Source organism: Acomys minous (genome assembly GCF_964271855.1).
Source record: "Acomys minous genome assembly, chromosome: 12".
Taxonomy (NCBI): Eukaryota; Metazoa; Chordata; class Mammalia; order Rodentia; family Muridae; genus Acomys; species Acomys minous.
Window position 1 is genome coordinate 38,438,533 of NC_140493.1, and position 25,236 is coordinate 38,463,768.

At 36.1% G+C, this 25,236-nt stretch overlaps 1 protein-coding gene across 4 annotated transcripts in view; it reads right to left on the reverse strand.

The window, feature by feature from the left end:
- Nucleotides 1-17,484, reverse strand: part of LOC311579517 (solute carrier family 22 member 22-like) — a 29,049-nt gene extending 11,565 nt beyond the window's left edge. For all 4 annotated transcript variants that reach the window (XM_084750187.1, XM_084750185.1, XM_084750188.1 and 1 more), the window contains exons 1-8: nt 17,381-17,484; nt 14,903-15,335; nt 11,516-11,619; nt 9,236-9,390; nt 8,560-8,728; nt 7,621-7,744; nt 4,275-4,390; nt 873-1,087 (exon numbers count right to left, since the gene is read on the reverse strand). In XM_084750187.1, the coding sequence (XP_084606313.1) occupies nt 873-1,087; nt 4,275-4,390; nt 7,621-7,744; nt 8,560-8,728; nt 9,236-9,390; nt 11,516-11,619; nt 14,903-15,304 (1,285 nt within the window). In that variant the 5' untranslated portion in view covers nt 15,305-15,335; nt 17,381-17,484. The remainder of the gene's footprint in view (nt 1-872; nt 1,088-4,274; nt 4,391-7,620; nt 7,745-8,559; nt 8,729-9,235; nt 9,391-11,515; nt 11,620-14,902; nt 15,336-17,380) is intronic.
- Between the last annotated feature and the right edge of the window lie 7,752 nt (nt 17,485-25,236).

The window sequence follows — 25,236 nt, forward strand, 5'->3', positions numbered from 1 at the left end:
TCTTTTCTCTTTCTAAGCAAACATTTTTTTCATCTGATCCTACCTGCCTCTAGTGCAGAATAATCACAGTCCAAGGTTCCATCCTTACATTGTTTAAATAAATACTCTGAAATACAGTCATTACAATAGTACCTTCCCTATCGGTGAAAGGCTTCAATAGCATACTTCCTAAATAATGGTAATGAAATGTTTTATAATCATTTCTCTCCTATGTCTTACCTCTCATATATATATATATATATATATATATATATATATATATATATATATATGTACATATATATATGTACATCTTTTTTGTTTTTCTCCAACAAATAATACCTATGTGGTTTTAGGGGTTCAAGATTGAATGGGACCAGAGAGATCCTTCAAACTATGATACTGTCCTTTCCTTATGTTGTCCTCTTGCCAAGCAATATTGTTGATATAGGCCTCCTGGACATGACTGTATTTTCATTGATTAAACATAATTTTATTATACATAGATTGTAGGGAAGTTAGATGCTTCTAGACTTAGGCCTATGGATAGCTAGATCAGAGAAAGAAATGCTCTGGGCTCATGCCAAGCTGTGTTTTCATACAGCTTAAGTATGGCTCTCATTTCATCCCCTCACCTGAGGAAAGGAAAACATTTACATCTGCCCCCAACATTTATACTCTGACCTCTTAGGGTACCTAGACACTCACACATAGCATGTACGCACAGGTAAGCACATGTGCACACACATATGATTAAAAATGTAATAAATATTTAAATAAATAGAATCTAGTGTTCTTCTAGGCAGAGACGTCAGTTACATTATCGATTTGAAGATCCATGTCTACATAGATACACACTAATAATAAGATTCTAAACACAGAGAAAGTCTCACCTTCAGATACAAATATGGTGGTGGTCAAACATATTCCAAGTACAAGGAGTGAAGAAGCAATTAAAGGTCGACGGTTTACACGTCTTAACATAAAATATGTGAGTGATTTGCTTGGTATGTCTATCACTCCTAGGAAAAACTGATTCAGGAATATGTTCTTTCCCAAAATTTGAATATCCAGCAAGAGGCCAAAAGAGCTGAAAACCTCTGCAAAACTGGAAAAAAGCACAAGATGCATTCAATCAACTGAGCAATCGAAACATTTTGTGATGATGATGGTAATGGTGTGTGTGTGTGTGTGTGTGTGTGTGTGTGTGTGTGTGTGCACGTTCACACATATGTGCATGTGTTTGCAATCATCATTTCCTTTACAGATACAATTTCCTTTTAAGATACAATTAAAACTAAACATTCAAAGTATGGAATGAAATGGACTTTTATAATGTCACAGAAGTTAATTAGAAAAAACATGAAAATAAGATAATTTAAAATTTTTTCAATAAATTAATTAGTTTATATAAGTATATTTATATGAAAAAACATTCTGAACTTACTTCACTGCTCTAAAAGTCTCTGAATCTGAAATATGTCACATACTGTGGTGAGATGAATGAAGCTGTTTTTAGTGATAATTTTCTGTGTAGAAAAGGTTGGGCAGAAGAAATCAGAAGATGGAAAGATCCCCAATGTTGATGGATCAGGAGAATCAACATAGTAAAAATGGCCATCTTATCAAAAGCAATACATAGGTGCAATGTAATTCCCATCAAAATTTCTACACAATTCTTTATAGACCTTGAAAATCAATTCTCAACTTCATATGCAAAAAAAACAAAAACAAAAACAAAAACCCAGAATAGCTAAAACAATCCTGTATAATAAAAGATCTTCCAGAGGAATCCAAGCTGTGCTGTAGAGCAACAGTAATAAAAACAGCATGGTACTAGCTTAGAAATAGACTGGTTGATCAATGGAACCGAATCAAAGTTGCAGAAATAAACCCACATAACACTGGACACTTAATTTTTAACAAAAGGGCCAAAACCATACAATCTATAAAAAGATAACATCTTCAACAAATGGTGCTGGTCTAACTGGAGGTCCAGTTGTAGAAAATGCAAATAGATCCATATTTACTACCCTGCACAAAACTAAGGTCAAATGGATTAAAGACCTCAAAATAAAACCAGACACTCTAAATCTGTTAGAAGAAAAATCGGGGAAAACCTTTGAAGTCATTGGCATATGAGACAACTTCCTGAAGAGAATACCAATAGCTCAGGCTCTAAGGTCAACAATTAATAAATGAGACCTCATGAAACTGACAAGCTTCTGTAAAGCAAAGGACACTGTCAACAGAACAAAACGGCAGTCTACATAATGGGAAAGATTTGCACCAACCCTATATCCAACAAAGGGCTAATATCCAAAATATATAAAGAACTCAAGAAATTAAACACCAACTAACCAAATGAGCCAATTAAAAACTGGGAACTGAGATAAACTGAGAATTCTCAACAGAGGAATATTGAATGGCTGAGAAACACTTAAAGAAATGTTCAACATCCTTAGTTATCAGGGAAATGCAAATCAAAATGGCTCTGAGATTGCATCTTATGCCTATCAGAATGGCTAAGAAAAAAAACTCAAATGACAGCACATGCTGGCAAGGATGTAGACAAAGGGAAACACCCTTCCATTGCTGGTGGTAGTGCAAGCTTGTACAACTGCTTTGAAATCAATCTGGTGCTTTCTCAGAAAATTGGAAATAGTGCTATCTCAAAGTCCAGCTATACATCTCTTGGGCATATAGCTGAAAGATGTTCCACCATACAACAAGGACACTTGCTCAACTATGTTAATTTCAGCCTTAGCCATAATAGCTAGAATCTGAAAACAACCTAAAGGTCCCTCAACCAAAGAATGGATAGAGAAACTCTGGTACATTTACACAGTGGAACACTACTCAGCTATTAAAAACAAGGAAATCTTGACATTTGCAGGCAAATGGATGGAACTAGAAAAAAAAAAATCATCCTGAGTGAGGTAACCCAAACCTAGAAAGACAAGTGTGGTATATACTTACTTATAAGTGGATATTGGCCCAACATAGATGTCTTCTGAGAGACTTCACCCAGTGGGGGATCAGGACAGATATGGAAACTTGCAGCAGGACTCTGGGAGAAGTGCTAAGAGTTGTATTGAAGAGTTGGGGAACGGAAAGATGTGGTGGGGGAGGTGGTGGTTGTCAGGAGCTACACAAGAAGACTAATAAGGCTGGCAGATCTAGATCCAAGGGGGCCTGATGCACTAACCAAGGGCATTGGAAGCAGAGAACCTAGACCCCCTGTTCAGATAGAGCCAATGGATACCTCATCCTCCACGTGGGGAAGGGGAATAGTAGGGAACGGCCTCTGACAGGAACTCTGGTGCCTAATATTTGAGCATTACTAATTGGTGGAGAGGCCCTGTGGGAACACAGAAGAAAGGATGCAAGCTAACCAAGGAGACCTGACAGGCTGTGGTCAGGTGGTAGAGGAAGAGGACCCCACCTGTCAGAGGTCTATGGGAGGGGAATAGATCAGAAGAGGGAGGGAGGGTGGGAACAGGAAGGCAAGAGCAAGGGGATTACTTACAATCAGGACGCAATGTGAATAAATTATAATAAAAAAGAAAAGCATGGGCTCAACTTCTGTCTCTTGCAACTCTTTTCTCACTACAAAAATTTACCATGCGGTATGTGTATAGTTAGGAGAGTCAAATAATTTATCCTGAGGTTTTTTTTTTTTTTTTTCTTATCCTAAAATTTGGACTAGAAGGGAATTCGCTGGAGAAAGCTGTAAATTTTAACTTGGATTGTCTTGTGGAAATGTATTATCACTCACAATGATTCTGTCCCCTCCACTGTTTGAGTATAATGGCCCAGTGTGCTGTAAAGATGTACGTTTGTAACAACAGGAGATTAGGAAAAGCAGAAACTAATGTTGCTTAGCCTTCAGCAAAACTTGAAATCTGTATGGGTTTGACTTCAATGATATGCATTTAAGCTCTCTGTATTACAGTATAAATAATATTGATCAAATCCGTTGAAACCCTGTTTTGTCATTCTCATTATTCAGTGAAAATTAGTTGAGGTCTAAATTGCATTTTAAACTTCAGGTTTACATTTCTACAGCTTCTGATTGCAAAGCATCCCATAAACCATTTCAAAAACCTTGGTCCATATGAGTTGTTTTTTAATTCTTTCCGGCATCGATTTGTGTTTTGGTTTCTAGTGTCTTGAACAAAGGGGGAAAGAAGATAATGTGTTTATGCCAGACATTCCTCAAAGAGCTCAGCATCATGCTGAAGCAGTTCACCTGACCTTGTGTTGGAAGAGGAAGAGGTGAGTAAACTACTTACATCACACTGGAATTTAAAAGCATTATTTTAAGTATCACGGGATTAATAATGATGCTCTTTATTCTGATACGTTTTCTGGTCGAATTCACATCTTCCTTAAGATTAGATTGCAAAGCCTTCAATATATAAAAGATAAGTCAAATATTTAGGTTGAACAAAAGTTTGAAACAAATCCTCCACAAATTGTATTTCTCTATGCTGTCACGCACCACTAATGAATATTGCATAAACCCAGAGCAGCAAGAATTATATTCCAACCATCTGATGGGAAAGCAGGACCAGCAAGATAGCTTCCTTGCCCTTTACAGTCAGCAGGGGTATGGATCAAGGACTTCCACATGATCTCTGGCATCAGCACTTGTGACAGACCACATGATATTTTATAACATATATTATAAAATATTATATGGATATTATAATATAGTATATAAATATGCCTTTTATGTTAATATTATATGAAATATTATATATCATTTATATATTAATATAATATGTAATAATATATTTATTTTAAACCATAGAAACAATTAGCTAAAGGATATATAACATAACCCTAATCCTAACCCTATATTTTATAATATCCTTTAGGTAATTGTTTCTATGGTTAAAAATTGAAAACATTATAGAGTGATCAAGGACAAAGATACTTATATCTAGCTATTTATCTACGATGCCTGCAATTACAGATATCTGAAACACAAAACGCCAATATATCTTATTAGATCATTTTCCCTTGATGTGTTACATACTACATTATATCCAGCACAAAAGCTGGGCTTATTTAACTTGCATTCTTGTTTTACTAAATAAGTACAGTAACTATAATCCACCCGGCAATCATAAAAATCCATCAAGAGAAACAGAATTTTTTAGACATATGAAAAATATTACTTTGCCATACATATGTATATATATGTGTGTGTGTGTGTGTGTGTGTGTGTGTGTGTGTGTGTGTGTGTGTGCGTGTGTGTATAGTTTCTTTATGTAACCTGATAGTCCATGAACTTATTCTGCAGAGCAGACTGGCCTTGAACTCAGAGATCCACCTACTTCTAACTTCTAAGTACTGGGATTAAAGACATGAACCATCACTTACCAGCAATATATTTTTTTTATTTTAAAAACTATGATATAGTAATATCATATCTTTCTTCCCTTCAGCCCATCACATGCACCGCTTGGTCTCTCCTGATTCCATGGCCTCTTTTTGTTGTTATGTGCATATACACATACTCCTCTATGAGCCTTTGGTATTGGATAACCAGCTAGAGTCAGGGTAGGGGACCTTCCCAAGAGAAAAGCATTTCTCCAAAGTACATTTATAAATGAAAAGCCCCAGAATGTTCTTTTTTAAATCAGTTTTTTCCATTTAGAAAGTGTTGGTAATGTAAATAGATTATAATTACAGTATTAGGTTTGAAATCAAGTTACTAAGTCTGCCAGACCCCCTTTTTCTTCCATGTCCAGCATGACAAATAAAATGTGGACTTTTAAAATACCTTCACACATCCTTCTACTCAATTCGTTTCACGCATCCAACATAATCTTATAATAATGCTAAAAATGACAAGTGCCAGGAATATACTTAAAAGGGTACTTCCATATCCATGTACATTGATTGCTAAAATCATAATAACTAGGAAATAGAAGAAAACTACAAGTTTCTCAACTAATAGATGAATAAAAAATAATTTAGCAGTAAAGAAAGACGAAACCACAAACTTTGCAGGTAAAACAAAGTAGAAAATATTGTACTTATTTCCACAGTTTCTGTCCTACCTGTGGTTCCCAGCTCCAAATCTTTATAGTTGGGGTGATAATGTACACACAAAGATAAATAAATTATGTAATAAAAGAAAAACCCAGTACCAAGCAGAAGACATACTACTAACTAGTCAGCGCAGTGTGAGAGACTTCCAATTCAGTAGAGGCTGTTCATGTTGCGTTTGTGGTCTCCTAGAGGTTGAAGGTAATTCCCTATTGCTGAAGACACTATGCATGCTGTATACAGGACTTGGAGAGTCTAAGGTGGATCTAACCTTAATACCTCGTCCTTGAGGACTGGCGTTCATAGTACTGGAAGGTGCTGTGTAAGATGCCAATCGTCCTTCCTACCCAGATATGAGGCCTACGAATCACAACAATGACAAGCATCACAAGATATCAATGATGGTGCGATAGCAGCATGCATATGTTGGAGGCAACCAATGACTTTCTAATTGGAATGAAGGTCTACTGAACAAGCAGGAGACGTTGTCTGGTACTAGAAACTAAGCCAACTGCAAAGATCCCGGTAGCAAAACCCAGGATCTTAGAGGAGAATCTTTTACCACCACTTTAGTAAACAACTCTCTAAGTGCATTCTGTGTATTTGTTCTTATATCCCCATAGATGAGTATAGCTCACATCCCTGTTCAAACAAAATTCTCTCTGCAGAAGACAGACATCATTGCAGAAAAACACAACTGCTCTAGATACAAAGAACAACAAACTGATCATGAGGGCCGGAGACCCAGCTGATACATCGGCTTCACAACTCCCATACCTTAGTCTCAGGAAACATCAAGAAAGAAGGAAAGGAAAGATAGTAAGAGCCAGAGGATCAAGAAGTCTGTTGTGCTATCATGTCTCATAGAAAGATGGAAGAGCATCACCCGTGATGCCTGAGCAATATAGCTTCCTAAATAAGACCTGGACAAGAACAACATCAATAGACATGCTGGCATGGCTTTCACAAGGCCCCATCCAGACAAAAAGCCATAAGAAGGTAAGGACTGGTGAAAAAAGGAGGAATAATCTTCTCCAGGGAGTGGGTTCCATAACTGGTTATCTAATACCATGTGGCCGGCCCTGGAATTGTATACATTAAAAAAAACCCACTAAATAAGGTAAAAAAGTTTGCATTTATATATTCATGTGTAAATATATGGCAAAAACAATTAAAGAAAAGAGAAGCCACAAATTCAAGGGAGAGTAAGATGGGGGTACAATGAGAGGAGTTGGAGGGACAAAACTGAAGAGGGAAATATTTTTATATATTTAATATATATGAAATAATAATTAAATATTACATTTAATAAACTATATTAAATATATTACACTACACATTATATTATATAGTATTTAAATTATTATATATTTGACATTATAGTATTTTATTATATATAATTATACATAGTGTATAGTATTATAATATAATGAAAGTATTATATATTTATATTATTTAATATATTTTAATATAAAAAGACAATAATAATAATCATTTTAATTTGAATATATCCCCAAATTCTTCTAGTTCTTGGGTAAATTTATGTATGATTTCACTGTTGCAAAGTGTGTCTACTACCTCAATGGTTAGATTTTGTGCGATGTCTTTCTTCCCATTGATGGAGGCAATTCTTTGTAGTTCCTTTAGTGCCTGTTCTGTTTTCCCAGTAGCCATGAGCCACCTGGCTGATTCTGGCCCCAAGCTGTTTGAAAAAAGATGAGTAGAAGGAGACGTCATATTCCAGTTCAAAGTAATGCCTGTTCTACCCAGGAAAAGAATAATCATAACATTATGATCTTTTCTAGCAATAGGGGACATTATGGGACTGAACCATCTTCAACGTATTCATGAATCCTACTGCCGTATCCTGTTGCTAAGAGTTTTAATATTCTTTCACAGCCAGAAAAATAGGATTTTTATTCTTAGAGAGGACTGAAGACTCAATTATATAAAAGCTAAATGTGTTTTGTAGTATCCTAATTCAAAAATTACTGCCACTTTATTATGACTCTAATTTGAGGTACACAATATTTAAATACAAAAATATATTCTAAATTTAAAATACTAATTTTTATGTTGTTTATTTAAAATAACATCTTGTGTTTATTCCTGAGAGGACCAAATTTTTAAAGAATTCCAGAATAGTTGCCTTCAGGAGGAAAAAAAAGTCTGTTTAATGTTTCCTTAAAGAGGAATTTTTAAAGATCTATTTTCAAGCCTCTCTGTCCTTGGTTGTCATCTAAGTAGATTTTCCTGTGGCTCGATCTCAGCGACCAAGTGAAAAATAAAATAATATTTAAATGAAACTGTGAGCCACTATTCACTTAATTTTGTAAACTAACTCAAGGAATACTCCTGCTATTGATTTTTCTTTTAAGACAGATGTTTATTTTTCTTCATATGGAACTTAAATGGCCTAGAGTTAACAGCAAAATAGTCCTCAGTAGACATAACAACACTATCACATGTTAAAGCCATTGAAGTTGAATGGTTTAGTATATATCAAAATGCACATACCAGAACAAAATAGAAATAATGAAGTAGGGCAACGCAAAAGCAAGCTGCAGGATATGCCAGTCTGAGAGCACATAAGCTAGTCCCCCAAGCATGGCCTGACCAATACTGGTGAACAGTCCACTGAGTATTACAACTGTGACTCGACACTGTAATAATGTTTCTTCCAAAACTGAAAGAAAAAAAGAGTTCTATATTAGTTTTCATTTACTAATGTGTTTATCACTATGACCAAAGGCAAAATGGGGGAGGAAAGAGTTTCTTTCGCTTATAGACGACCATCACAAAAGAAAGAAACAGCAGAAATTTGGAGTCGGGGACTGAAACACAGGCATGGAGAAGATTGCTTCCTGGCTTGCTCTCCATGGCTTGCTCAGAATGCTTTCTTGTATAACCCAGGACTACTACTCAGAGGAGGTGGGGCCACCCACAATGGACTAGGCCTTACCATATTGATCGTTAACCAAGAAAATGTCCCATATACTTGCCTACAGTCCATTCTGATGGAAGCATTTCATCAACCGAGGTTCCCACTTTCTATCTGAGTCTAGCTTGCATCAAGTTAACAAAACAAAACAAAACAAAACAAAACAAAAAAACCAACAAAAAAACTAACCAGCACAATATCAAGACTTCAAGAAGTGAGATAATACATGTGTACCAATCAAGGCAAACTTACCAAGGGCTAAAGAGTTGGCCATAATATTATTCATGGAGCCAGACATCAGGAATCTCAAAACACAGTAAAGGGAGAAATTGGGGGCGAAGGCACAGCAGGTACCCAAAATCCCATAGGCTAAGCAAGAACACACCAACAATGGCTTCCTTCCAAACCTATGGTTAGCAGCAATTAAAGTAGTGAAAAATAAAACAACTGGTTATATCCAGATCAGTAGTATATTTTCAGGGAATCTTAGATCCTTGTTTTCTGACATCCTATGCCACCATATTGAAACAATTAAAGTCACACATCTTTATATAAATATCAATGTATCTAATACAGCGCTATTCTCTATTTCACATCTGAGACATCACACTATGGACATCCTAAGTTCCTTAAAAAAATTTTTTTTATGTGCATTGGTGTGTGGCCTGCATATATGTCTGTGTGAGGGAGTCAGATTCACTAAATTGACTTATGGGCACTTGTGAACTGCCATGTGGGTGTCTGGGAATTGAACCTGGGTCCTTTGGAAAAACATCCAATACTCTTAACTGCTGAGCCATGTCTTCAGTGCTCCTAAGTTCTTTTTAAACTATTTTATTTTCATGTGTGTGTGTGTGTGAGTGTGTGTGTGTGTGTGTCTGTGTGTGTGTGTCTGTGTATATACATTCAGGCACCCATCAAGACCAGAAGGGAGCATCTGGACTGAACCGTGGTCTTCTGAAAAGCCAGCAAGCACTCTTACCTAGTGAGCTCTATCTCTCTAATCCTAGCATTGAAGTTCCAATACTAATGTTTCTTCTTTCTTGCAATGCACATCCATACATACTAATTGGATTATATACTTTCTCATAAATATTATTGCCTAGCACAAGTTAATAAAATTGTTCTTATCCCATTTGATTTAAAATCTGCCTCATTTTTATCTGTATATGAACCAATTATCTATTATTAACTCTATTTTTCATTCTAGAAATTTCCCTGAGCATTCACCATGCTCAAGATTTTTGCCTCCTGTCACAAACTTTCTTATACATTTGAAGCAAATTAATTTTCTAAATTCACCTAGAAAATTTTTCTAGATATGAATACCTTAAGCATACTACATATTTTTTTCAAATGTGAACATGTACATAGCATTTTGAGTTGCCACAATTTTCTGGCTATCCCATATACCTAACTTAAGAAGAAAATGAAAGTCAGACCCCACTCTCCACTCAACTGTGAAGAATTGACCATGTCCTCTGGATGAGGAGGCCTGGTAGCATGCAGAGGAAGGATAGCAGGCTACCAAAAAGAGACTTGATACACTATGAGCATATACAGGGGGAGGAGGTCCCGCTCAGTCACAGTCATAGGGAAGGGGAGTAAGGGAAAATGGGAGGGAAGGAGGAATGGGAGGATACGAGGGATGGGATAACAATTGAGATGTAATATAAATAAATTAATAAAACATATTTTAAAAAAGAAGAAAATGAAGATTCAGTTCTTATAACTTAACTTTGTTTTTCATTGCTAAATCTATGCTAATTTTCATTAATCATATTTGTTATATAACATTTTGTGACACTTTTGTCCCCTTACCTTTTTCCATCTACTAACAGTTATCTCATTTTTTTAAAATTTTTATTAATTTATTCTTGCTACATCTCAATGGTTATCCCGTTCCTTGTATCCTCCCATTCTTCCCTCCCTCCCATTTTCCCCTTATTCCCCTCCCCTATGACTGCTCCTGAGGGGGATTACCTCCCCCTGTATATGCTCATAGGGTGTCAAGTCTCTTCTTGGTAACCTGCTGTCCTTCCTCTGAGTGCCACCAGGTCTCCCCCTCCAGGGGACATGGTCAAAGGTGAGGCACCAGAGTTCGTGCGAAAGTCAGACCCCCACTCTCCACTCAACTGTGGAGAATGTTCTGACCATTGGCTAGATCTGCGTAGGGGTTTAAAGTTTATGGCCTGTATTGTCCTTGGCTGGTGCCTTAGTTTGAGCGGGACCCCTGGGCCCAAATCTGCCTATCATAATGTTCTACTTGTAGGTTTCTAGGACCCTCTGGATCCTTCTACTTTAACAGTTAATTCTTTATGGGTCAGTTCAATGTATCCTCCTACTGGGTGCCTGTAATATTGATTTCAATCTTGCAAAGTTTGATATTTATTTGACATATACCTATCATGCATATTGTATTCAGTCTCCCAAAAGTCTTTCAATGTTCATAATTTTTAATAAAAACATATACTCTCTAAAAAACACAGTTTTACAGGTGGTTCTTTGTAAAAAAAAAAAAATGACACTTACCTATCAGAAACAATGCCACATAGAAGGCTAAACACCAAATGCCCTGACAAAGAGACGGTTTGTGCATAGTATCTGAATGACTGAAAATCACATACTAAATCCCACTGTAAAAGAGTGAATAAAACATATGATAACTTGAATAAGTGCATATGGTATTTGAAAGAGTATTCAAATATAACTAGAGAATACACTTGTTGGGTTAAGAAACAGTCCATGACTAATTTTTAACATTGACAAGGGTTATGTTTTAGGTAACATATGGTTAGACATGTCATTAAATGGGCCCTAGGGAAGATCCCGTCACTATGGTTTTACTGAGTATAGATAGTATTAATCCGGCTCCTAATGACTTCCATTACATGCATAGATTAGTGCTTGTCAAAACACTTCTATTAACCATAGAACAACAGAGATCCAAAACTTGCCAACACACAGAAGATGAGGGACTGCACAATGTTTATCCTTAAATGGAACATATATACTATACATCTGCTGCCCCCCCCCCAAAAGTGAGGGGTAGATGGGGGGAGGATGCCTGAGAGTGGGTCTGGGGGCAGAGGAGGAAGTGGATTGGGATCAGGCTGTAGAGTGATTAAATTTTTAAAATGACCATCCCAATATTCTCTTCTACCAGATTCAGCGGATCTGGCCTTGGTTGAGGTCTTTGATTCAGTTGGGGCTGGGCTTTGTACAGGATGATGGGTATGGATCTGTGTGCATTCTTCTACATGCGGCCATCCACATTTGACCGGCATCATTTTTTGAAGACCCTGTCTTTTCTCCAGTGTGGATTTGTAGCTTCTTTGTCAAAAACCACGTGTCCGTGATTTGATTTAATTGATCAATGTGTCTGTTTTTATGCCCTACAATTCTGCCTTATGTTTTGGTTTTACTAAAGCTCTGTAGTACACCTTGATATGCCTCCAGTAGGTTGTTTTTATTATTATTAATATTATTATTATTATTATTATTATTATTTAGGGTTTTTTAGTGATCCTGGGTTTTATGAAACTGAAAATTAGACTTTCCATTATAATGAAGAATTATATTGTAATTTTGATGGAAATTGTAATGAATCTGTAGATTTCCTAGGAAGAATGGCCATTTTCACTATTTTAGTCATACTGATCCATGAGCAAAGGAAAATTTTCCATATTCTAGTGTCTTCTTCAGTGTCTGAAAATGTTTGTATTACATGTCATGTCTTTCACTTGCTTGGTTACAGTTACCCCAGGATATTTTTGGGTTCTGTTTTTGTTTTTAGAATGTAGTAAAAAGTACTGATTCCCTGGTTTCTTTTCCAGTCTGTTTGTCATTAGTATATTTTTTAAAAACATAAAATAATTACTATAGTAGTAGTTATCCACAGAACATTTTCTAATGTTTTTGGTGTTATTTCTCCCTTCCTTTGTTCTGTTCTCTCTTCTACTATCTCCTCCCAAACCTCAAATAATCCTTTCCACTCTATTACTCCCTTTTAAACTTTTGTATCATCTCTCTTGTTTCTCATGGGTCTTTAATAATTCCCTGACTTTCATAGATTTTTCAAACCAAAACACATATATGTGGAGATTCAAAACTAATATTTAAAGATGAGAGTGTGTGTGTAATATTTGTCTTTCTAGTTCTGAGTTACCTCACTAAGAATGATAGTTTCTATCACCATCAATTTACTTTTGAATTTCATAATTTCATTTTCTTAATAGATTATTACTATTCTTTACTGGGTATGTGATTATTAGAACCAGAGGTAATTAAATTTCCTTATCTGTGTTCTGTAACTTCAACCTTCAGTGAAGAGGACTTTCTTACCCTTTATATAATGTCAGATATCCGTCTTAGTCTAGGAGCAGGTTTTGGGTATATGAAACAACAATTTCTATCAAGAGATTCATCCACTGGTGAAAGAGTAATATGATTTCACAAGCATAGCATAACTAACTAATTATATTTATACAGATTTTGGATCCTGCCTTACAAGGGAAATATAAATGCTTGATGTGGTGATAACAGGTCAAAAGCCCAGTGCTGAGGAAGTCAGGGGCCTCATAGGAGTGGAAACCTGCTATTGTTACTTTGTTCAATAGCGATAGTGTCAAATTGCCTTCTTGGAGTGGTTTGAATGAGAAAGACTCCAAGGACTCTTATGTTTGAATACTTGGGTCCCTTTCGGTAGAACTTTTTGGGAAGGATGTGGAAGCGTGGTCTTGTTGGAGGATGTGTGTCCCTGGGAGTAAAAAATTCAGGTTTCAAAAGACTGACTCATGAGATTCCCAATGCTTTCTCTCTGCCTTATGGTTGTGGATCAAGATGTGAGATCTAAGCTGTTTCTTCACTCCTCCATTATCGACTCTAACCATCTGAAACCACAGCCAAGTTAAATATTTCTTTTATAGGTTGCCTTGACTATGTTTTTTATCACAGCAATAAAAATTAACTAATACACATATAAATATTTTATGTGTATACCTATAGACCTAACTGCTCTCAATCTTGCTCAATGAAACTTCTTTTAGTAGTAGACACCAACAAATAGAGACACATAATTAGTCAATAACTTAGAAAAAGAGACTGCTCAACCATGAATATAACATTTTTAAACATCCTTATTAACCACTACCTATCCCAAAGGCTCAGAGAAAATTATATATTCTGAGCATACCATACCTACCCATCTCATGAAGTATTAGGAGCTTTGGTTACCTACTCAGATATGAAAAATATCAAACCAGCCCAAATCCTAGCAAATATAGGGGTGATTACCTCCAGAACTCACCCCTTAGAGAGGATTTATTGCTGAAGACATGTGATTTTAAATGTCTTGGGTATGTTATTAATTGTCATCTTTGCAACTACTACAACTCTAAATAGTTATTATCTTAGGTGGTAAAGCAGAATTTTTAATAATTATGTTCAGATGACAGCATTAACCAGAAAATTTCCTAAAATGTATATAAAATATTTCTACCTTAAATACTACAAAATTGAAATATAAAACTGTTTAACATTAAATAATAATCTAAGACTTTTCACCCAGATGAGCTGAGTCTTAAGGCTATGATACTGACCATAATACCTGAATGTAATCACCACATTCAAATAAACATTTTGTAGAATTATGGATTACCTTTTTCAAATCTATGGAGAAATATCCATATGAAGCATAAATATAGAAATACAAAGTATGTGCTAATGATAAAAGCCTAAAAATCTTGACTGTGAAGCTATCTCTCTCTTGAAAACTATATGTTGATACACACACACACACACACCTTCTCATCCCCTCCTTTACTCCCAACGTTTTATGAAAACTGTCTTACATAACATTACTCTATGTCAGGGCTCTATAGTCAATTCAGTAGATATCACTAGGTGGAAGCATTTTACCTCAGTGATGATGGTAGAAGTAAAAACACTGTGGTCATATGTCCATCCATCCAGGCATGGTTCAGTCTCCAGCTCAGTACTGTTAGAGGTTGATATATTAGAATCTAGGAATTGCCACTGGGTGTGCCGAAAGCGACGACATTGCTCAGGTTTCTGATTTGGGCCCATGGGGATGGAGACCTTCATCATAGCTTCAGTAGTCAAGTTCATGGTGATATTAAATTCAGATCTTGGATTGTCAAGAAGGCTTACACGGCAGTGATGATCAGGGGTGGCTGCTGTAAAATTCTCCATGAAGTCGTGAGGGGATGACAGCAAAGATATAATGTTGAAAAGGATAATCATCAAAATCTGAAATCGTCCGTTGTCATCTACATGATGTAGAATTTCATCAAAGGCCATGGCAAGTCTTACAAATCCTAGCTGTAGAATCCTAGGTAGAGTGTCATAGAAAAGCCGAATTAAAAATCTTGACCTAATTAATTTAAAGATATTTTTATGGGCCAGAAATTCAATCATCATTTTCTAAACAAAATATACCTTCTCTGCCCAAATATTAAAATGTAATAAACTGTATGCTTTCACAACATTGACAGCAGTGTATTTTATCTCATGACAGAAAATTCAAATATAAAAAGTCCTTGATTTGTCAACTTCTTGAATGAAGGCCAGTTTAGAAGTGCAGTTAACATGCAATGTGCTGTATTCTGCTCAGTATTCTTGAAGTAGTTTTAAAGATACTAATAGTTACTACACTCTTTCTGTCACCTGTGAGACCATGTCTTCGTTATAGGACTAGGAAGCTATTCCATGAAATCTCAAAAATATGGATGCCCAACCAAGATCTGAGCAAATCAATTACCATGCCAACATGGTAATTATGTTTTGTATAAATAATAAGCACATATGTTTATATATGATAGGAGTTGTGTGAATGCAAACAAAAATATACTCTCAAATGACATCTTAAAAAGGAAAAGAAAAACCCCAAGTTTCTCCTGGTCATTATGAAGGCATTACTAAGGCAATGGCTCAAGGCTTAGTCATTGTAAATTCATTCCATAAATCATTTCAAGGTCTTGTCAAACGATAAAGTGGAGGAAAGGGAGGTTTGAGAAAGAAGTGTCCAGGTAGAATGCTGAAAGCAAAATGATTAATAGCACTGATCAAACTGATCAAGAATGTATCTGACTAGAACATGCCTAAAAAGAACCACCACCAAAACAAAACAAAAAAAACCAACCAACCAACCAAACAAACAAACAAACAAAAAAAACCATGAGTTAGGCTGAATGAGATCAGCTAAGAATTGTGTCAAGTCATGTGTACTGCTTATAGTGAGATTGCTGCATCATAAGATATGCAGATAAGAACTTTAGGAGACACAGATCACTGCATCGTGGTGGATTTATTCCAATACACTCCTTATAGCCATATATGAGTTTAAGATGGCCAAGCCCCTTAGCCAACTGAGATTGTCAGTCTTCTTTAATTTCAGATTTTTTGTGGTAGTAACCCTTGTAATTACATAGATTTATATTTAATTTTCTTGTCCTTCCTCTTGTAATGAGAAGCAGTATTACATTCACTAGTTATTTGATTAAATTCTTTTATTGAGGAAATGAAAGAATTATGTCAACTATTAAAACAGTTTGGTAACCTTTTTATTTAAATATTTTTTACATACAAATTCATATTATAACACATATATACTATAAACTACCTAAAGCAAGAGGAACCATGACATAATCAGGAATTATATAAATGTTACATTCTTAGTGTTTTGGCTATTTGTATTTGACAGCCTTGAAGAAAACACCTTTTCTATCTTAGTGTGTCTAAGATTCTGAATGTAAATCAATATCTATCACATCTCATCATTATCAATTTAAAACATTTATCTAGACCTAAAAACATTTTAACCCCTAAACAATTAAGCTTAATTGTAAAACTAAGCTATCTGGCCTTCAACCCGAACGATGGCTCAATTTGGTAACTTTAAAATGTCACTTTTATTGTACTGTGTCATTTCAGTTGGCAAGATCAACTGAGTTAGATGAAACTTCTATTTATTTTAAGTGATATATACATCAATTGCATTCACTGAATTATACATCTATGCTCTACTTTATTGAAAATTACAAAATCTCTCCATAGGCCATCAAAACACACCACTCCAATTTGTAAACTTATATTTTTTACAAAGTAAAAATAGAGAAACATAATAAAAAGCTACTGAAGTTGAACAGGAAACTGGTGGTTGTGCCATGTCTAAAAGTAGCAGTATAAGATTTTAAAACAGGAATACTCATAGTCCTGCTAATTTCTTCATATTCATTCCAAATAGGCGATAGAAGGACACCCAAGTCCTTACTTTTTTTTTTCACCTAAATCAAGATCTTTCTGCTTTGATAACTCAATTCCATGTTTTGTATTAACGATCATTTTGTACGCTACTTGGATAAAAAAAAAACTTACCTATGTAGGACTTCCGTTGCACACAGTCAAACCACGGGTAGAGAGAGGCCTTGTGTTTATTTGCACCGAAGAGAGAAGTTGTTTAATACAAGTGTGCCAAAGTTATTAATTTACTTCTGGTTACCAGACATGTCCACTGGAATTAAGTGACTGAAGTGGACTTTAGTTCGTAGAGTTGTTTATTTTCTAAGGTGAATATTATATTAAGTGAGACACGTTGGTGTCCCAGTACTACATGGAAAAAACAAAGTAGAGTCCCACGCAACTTTCAGGGTGGACTCAAAACAGGAACTAGAATGATGCCATGAAATATTTCCCCCCAGAATCTATATTTCTGTGTAGCTTTCTCTTGTTATCGTCATGGTTTCTGAGCTTTGGCATTTCTATCTGAATAACTGAAAGATATTGTAAAACATTCACTTAAGGCAATGAATAACTTTTACCTGAAAATAACTACATTTTTTATTACTAGATATTTTGCTCAAACCCACAATAAAGTGTGATCATATATTCATACGTTCCCACCCCCTCTCATTCATATACTGCCAAAAGGGAAACCCTTCCAACTTCATGACTTTTAAAATAATCCACTAAGACAGGTAGAGCTGCCTATATGTGCATGGGTTTGTGGCCACTCATTGATGTATGGCAATTATAGCAAAGGAAATATACTTTTAAAAAATGATTCTTATAGAGCTCCTATAGGACACTGGATCTTTAGAAATTAGAAACTCGGCATGTGTCTTCCTATGATACATGTAAATCATACGTTTTGTTAGGAAATAATTTACTCAACCCAATTAATGATCTCTCAATACATTTAACTAAAGGAACTCTTGAGTGAGTGCAGCATCACATTCCAGTAGATTCTCTAGCAGGCAGCCAGGAGCAGGAACAACAAAAGGAAAGTGTATGATGTTTTCTGTCTCCATATGTGCCACATCTGCTGGCATTTCGTGGGACAGAGCCAGCAACATTACCAAATAAGAATAAAGAACAGAGATATAATCTTATCTGCTTGGTAAAATAAAATGTAAAGCAACCCAGCCAAAGTAATGGATGCAGAAATGGCTGACAGATTTGATATTTTAAGACATAAATTCAACACAGTAGTTTTATTTCATATAAACACAATCCTAAATGGCCTACTCTTCTATTGTTAACTTCAGTTCAGAAATTTTCACATTCTGTCAATGGAATTCAATATTTTTTTATTTGAAATGTAAACAAGGGGCTACTAAGTGTTTGTCTATGAAAAAGAAAAAAAAAAGATGAAGGATGTCCAAATTTGTCATGAAATGGTTTCAACCACCTTCCATTCTTTCTGTGGTTGCTGCTATATTGACAGCAAGATAGATTCATGAAGAAAATTAGGGGGCCCACGGATGCAGCTCAGTGAGCATCTGCCTGGTATATAGGAGACCTAAGATTTATTTACAACTTCAGAAAAAGAATTTATTTAACTCAAAGTTCTATAGCTTCAAGCACATGACTCTGCCATTGGCATAGCTCTGATGATGATCTCATAGAAGACAGTGTCAAAAGAATATGTAAGAACCCCAAAAGGCAAAGATGACAAAAACAAAAATAAAACAAAAAACAACAAAAATAACAACAAAGATCCATTTTTTAAAAATGGATCTGAGACTCGGACAGAGAGCTCTCAGAATAAGAAAGATAAGGCTAAGAAGCCTCTCAAAATTTATTAACCATTCCTAGTAATTAGGGAAATATAAGTCAAAGCAATTTTGAGGTTCTACCATACCCCAGTCAAAATGACAAAGATCAACAAAACAACCTATGACACTTATTGGAAATAGGAAATGGAACACCTATTCATTGTTGGTGGGATTGCAAACTGATCCGGCAACTCTGAAAAATTAGTGTCGACAATTCTTAGAAAGCTAAATATAAACCTACCATACGAGTCAGCTCTACCTCACTTTGGCATGAGCACAAAAGACTGGAGAATCGACTCTATAGAGACTTGCTCAGCCATGTTCATTGTTGCTTTATCAACAAGAGCTAAGGATTGAAATAATCTACATGTCCTTCTGCCAATAAATGGATAATGAGAATGTGGTGCATACACACCATGAAATATTATTCAGGGATAGAGAAAAAAAAATGACGCCTGAGTGCTCTAAGCTGTTGTTCCACGTCTGGCAGTAGCCTGGGTTCTGTAACCAGTGGGCCAGTCCAGGAACTGTTTGCTTTCAGACAGGAATAGGGAGAACGCCGATGTCAAAGGTTCCCTTTCTCGCTCAGGAGCAGCTTAGAGCACTCAGGATGAAGCCCATGCCCTAGATGAGTCTTCTGGTCTCACCAGGGGAGATGAAAATGAGTTTTCCACTGGGCACTACAATTAGCTTTTTAAAAGTGAGATTGCTGGTATCTGATGGCAGTAGAAACTCAGGAGTTCCAAAAGCCTGTCATGATACCAAAAGTGTTACAGCCCTTTGTTAAGCTACAGTTGCTAAGCATGGAGGGGGAAACGGGCAGATGCCCAAAACTAGAGAGAAGAGAAGACCAGTGGGACACTGGCAGTTAGCATTGATCGTGTGGTGTTGGAGCAGACTTCAGCAGCTGCCAAGGCAGCTCCACCATCGCTGCCTGACCAGCAGTCAAGCCCCAGGCGTCCAGCAGTTATTCCTCCCCTAGAGTAAATGAGTCTCAGATGGCTGTGGTGAAGGAGTAGAATGAGAGGGAGCGATCCTGTAAACCTTTCTTTTAGTGAATCTGGAACATTATAAACCCTGACAGTGGGCGGGGTTTCGAGGGTCAATGTGTTTGATTGGCTGGACCTAGTTTGCCAGGAATACTTAGTCTACATGTAACAAAACAGCCCTATCGTAAGTAGGAAAAGCAGTACTTAATTATCCTATGAGTAGGGAAGAATCTCCAGGTACAGTTTAAGCCAACACCCTAGGATAGAGGAGGGTAGGACTGGGAGGAGACAAAGAGGGGGCTACAATAAGGATGTAAAGTGAAAAAATAAACAAACAAACGTAAGACCCTTAGACACTTTATTAGCATAGGATGAAAATCTCCAGGAATCCCCAGGGGCTTGCTGAATGGATTTCTTATCAGCAAAGGGTCTGGCCCTGTAATCTTCCTTAGAGGGCCCAGGGAGTTCCCCACATCAGGCAAAAAGGGAACCCTGCTGAGAAAAGGAGTCCCTCATTTTTGTAGCAAGTTCAGAGGCTGCCTGGAAATACCTGACTTCAACCTTACAGCAGGGTGCCATTACTCTAAATCATCAGTGAGCTGATCTACTTACAAAGATGATAGTCACGGCAAAAAATTACTCCCTATAGTGTTAGACAGTAATGGTACCAAAGTTGAGGAAACATCACCCTGTTCAACACTAAAGCAACAGCTACTTACATGTAAACCCTACTCAGTCATTCCTCCTTTGTACCACTTTCCATACCTAAAAGTTCCCCTTTAATCTTTATTATATTTTAAGTGTGTGTGTGTGGGGGGTGTCTTTATGTAAGTCCAGATGTCATGGTGTACATGTGGACAAAGGTCACAAAAAGATTTTGGGATTCAGTTCTTTCCTCTACGGAGAGTTCCAGTGATTAAATACAGATATTCAAGCTGGCATGACAAACAGTTTTTATTCAGTGAACCATCTCACCAGCCCATGAAATTTACTTCTTAACCATTGAAACAGTCTCTTAACAACCCCTTAATAGTTTGCATTTAACATTTTGTTCATGTTGTTTAATATCATTCATTTTTTGGGTGGCTTCCTAAAAAGAGTTGCTTTTGTAGTACATCTACTGTATTTCACATGTGTCTCTATAAACTCTTAAAAACGAATATAATCAGATATTTTTCCTTTAAGGTTCCATCAAACTTCTCATTAAGAAACTGATGCTTCCTGTGTTGATAACTCATAGTAGTGAACTCTATCATTGATCCTGACCAAGTGGGGGATTTGACACCCTGATGACTGCCTCTTGGTCAGTTGCTCTTAGGACATTGCCTTCTATTAATTGCCCACCATTCTGGTGATTTCCTGGGACATTCTACACCCTATATTGATTGGTTTCTGGCTCTCTTCATTCAAATTTATCTCTTGCTGAATGTCTCTAGTTGTGTGCCTTTAAGTGCTCTATCAAAGTCCATCTGTTTTCAATGTCTTTTACCTACTGAGGAGCATTTCAGTAGTACGCACATAAATACCTCAACACAACATCGTCAAAGCAGAATGGCTATGAGCCAAGATAAAACAGACAGGTGAGTCTTCATAAAGCCAAGGACAATAGTGTGCACTTTTGAACCAGTAAAGTCCTAATGTGACCTTCATGGAATTTTAATGAATTATTGGACAGTTTGTTCATCAGAGACAAGAAATACAGTGAATGCCTTGACCTGAGCATTTTGACAGCATTCCTTTTCCTTATTATAGAAAAGTGTCTAGCCCTTGTTTTCTTTTCTGGATGAAATGTTGTCTGCCCTGGTGTCCTTATATGGCCAAACGATGGAGAATGTTCTCACACTACACTTCCACATAGGCTCTTCCTATTGCTCAGTACATTCCCACTCTCTGAATTAATGAAGTACAAGTACTTGGAACACTCTGATACTGTAATTAACCTCGAGTTACCTCTTTAAACATCCACTAAGCTAGTAGCACTGTGAAAAAAAAAGTACCAACCCTGTTTTATTTTCTTATGTCCTGTTAAGCTCATAGTGCCCAATCAATACTCCATCTGCACCAATAAATGAATGGTAACATACAGCTTTATACTAATATCACATCAAAGTTTTAGGATCCCACAATCAGCTGAATTTCTGTCTGCTCTGAGTTAATCAGATCTCCAAAAGCACAGCTTAGTCTGCTCGTAGTTATAAAACAAGAAAGATACAGGATTCACCTCTAGATGTCCAGGTGTTCTGGACAGCATCTTAAGCTAGGGATTGAGATTGTCCTTGATATTCTAATTAGTTATGATAGAAGGGAGCATGTTTTTTCCAACACAAGCAGAGAAAGTCCCTGGAGAATAATGAATGCCTTCATTAAATCACAACAGAATAGTGTTGCTTTCCATATGTTGGCTCTAATCAGTCCTCTTACTTATGCTGAAACAAGCCAACTCTCTCTATTAATATAAGTTTTAAAAGCCAAGAAGCTGCTAACAATACATAAACACACACAGCTCAGGGCTACTTCAGGCAATGCCAACTTAGGCATCCTTGACAAAGGACGGTGAATAATGAAAACTGTATGTCCGTCATGAAGAAGAACCACAGTCTACCCTTAGCTGAATATTGTTCTGAAACAATTTGGGAAGTTTAATTTAAGGTAAATTAATTTCTTCAATTTTGCTCAGTTTTTTATTGTCTTCTCAAAATTCAGTCATATAATATCAAACAGATGGCTTAAAAAGTGAATAAACAGGGCATAAGGGTTCTGTATACTTCATTGTTCTGGTTTATGGCTAAACACAGCAATCAGGTTTTGTTGAAACCCCAGATAAAATTGCAATTTTCTCTTTGTTTGAGTTCCAGGTAATCTGGAAGAAATAAAACTTCTCCAGGAGCATAAGGTCTTGGAATCCCTACTTCATGTAATTTACCCAAGAAATTGATTCAATTCCATGAGGGTTTCCAAGCTATAGATTTTTTTTAAATCTAGGATAATCATGTCTTCATCATGATTTGTCAAGACCAAATATGTCAACTAATTAATTTCATAGACACAATGAGTTTTAAGTGAAGAAAACGTAAAGTCAGTGTGAGATACCAATGTATAGAAAAGACAGAGTCTGATGAGTGCTGTAAATACTCATATAGATCAACAAGCTCACCACGAACACAGGCTATTTGAGGAGTAGTCATTACAGAAGGTAACAGACATGAGGAATTATACCTCCTTACTTCTCCTTTTTGAGAATACATTGGGCACTAAAATGCTCCACCATGGCCTTTTATGTATACAAATAGCTGAGGATTAACTGGAGTATGCAGCATTTAATTGCAGGCAGTGGATCAGTTATTTAATACAATGGACCCCTGAACAAAAGAGTTGTAAAATACATGCATCCAGTTTGAATGCAGAACTTTTCACTCAGAGATTTGTGAGTACTTGAAGATGAGCTATGTAATCTACAAAGTTCAAGAGAAAGAGTTAAGTCAGGAATGTATGACATATAAGATACTTTTTTTCCCCCCATTTACTACTGGAAATAGGCAAGAATCTATTTTTTTTTTAACTTATAGAAATACAGACTGCATGTGGTACCATTCACAGTGAAAAGAAGTAGGAAAACACATAAGGGGTCCCTAAAATTCTAGAAAAAGAACTAACACATAAAATAGCTAAAGCACTCCTGGGAATATACTGGAAGGAATCAAGGAATCACGGCATAGAGATACTTGAATTCCCATGTTGAGTATATGACTGTTCATGACATCTGCTCTATGGAATCATCCAAGATGTCCATCAACAAACAGATGGAGAAAATATTGTATACACATACACACACAGTGGAGTTGTACAAAACTGTGAAGAAGTCTAAATTAGTATGTAGATAAATGGATAAAACTGGAAATTGTTGTAATACATAAAATGAGTTGGATTTGGGAAAACAAACATTGTATGCTTTTTCTATGAGGAATATAGATTTTTAAGTACGTATATATGGCATGAAGGTATAAAGGAGTCTCACTGTGGAAGTTAAAAATGATCAGTTGGAGAAAAAAAAGAAAGAATGGAGTGATGGAGTTGTGACTACAAAGTACAGGGATACACATGGCTAAAAATCCCATAATAAATCCTATTAATTTGTACGCTAACTAAAATATTGATAAAGGCATAATTAAAAAGCAGTTACATAAAGATTATATAGGTTATAAGATATCAGTGTAATAATGTCCTGGCTATCTATTTCTATTGCTAACCTTCATCTGCCACATGATGCTCATCTTTGATTGAGCAGTCCATTTGTTCCATTATATTGCATATAAACATATAATATACAACATAAATGTTAGTTCAACATTATGTTACTTATAAGCGGTTTTTTGTTAAACAGTAGACCATCACTGGCTAAGTATCTGGGTCAGGGGGTCAAAGGTTAACATGTTTTTGAACTGCACATGTTTTCACATCCTAAGTTTCATACTATTCATGGACATATCATAAAATGAAGTATAAGGTTAAAAGACATATAAGTCTCAAAGTCCCTAAATATTGTACACACTGATTCTAAAACATTTAAAAAATATTTTTAATGTCCCACATTTATGTTTTAATCATATTTTCTGAATACGTATAGAACTCACAAAAGAATTGTAAAAATTGAGAAGCAGGTACCGAACTCAGTGCCACCATCTTTCCCTAAATTTCGTTTTACTATTAAGTAGTGCAGTGCTTTCGTGTGGCTTGTCTCTTCAGATACCAGTATTAGTATGTGCCTTTTGTGCATCACTGGGGAGAGGCATGCAGGTTCTATGGTCAAGAATGGCTTCATACTGTCTCTCAGAAGTGAGTCTTCTCACAGCACTAGATTAGATGCCACAAATGACATTTAAGGCAAAACTTGTGTTTCTCTCTTTTTCACATGTTTTAGCTTGTCTTTCTGTTATTTGGGTTGCAGAAATGGGAGGCCTACACCAGTAACTCAGCCCATGTTCACTATACAATTTTATATTACAGAGCCACAGACAAAAATAAATATTTTCTCACAAATTTCGCAGTTTCAGGTATACCCTAAGATCAATTTAAAAATAAGACTTTTAATCTCAATCCTAGGTGGTAAAAATATCTCTTACTTGTTTTAGCTTCTATTAGCTTCTTATTTATGAGAGAAATAAATGTCCCACTTCTTTCCAAGGTTCTG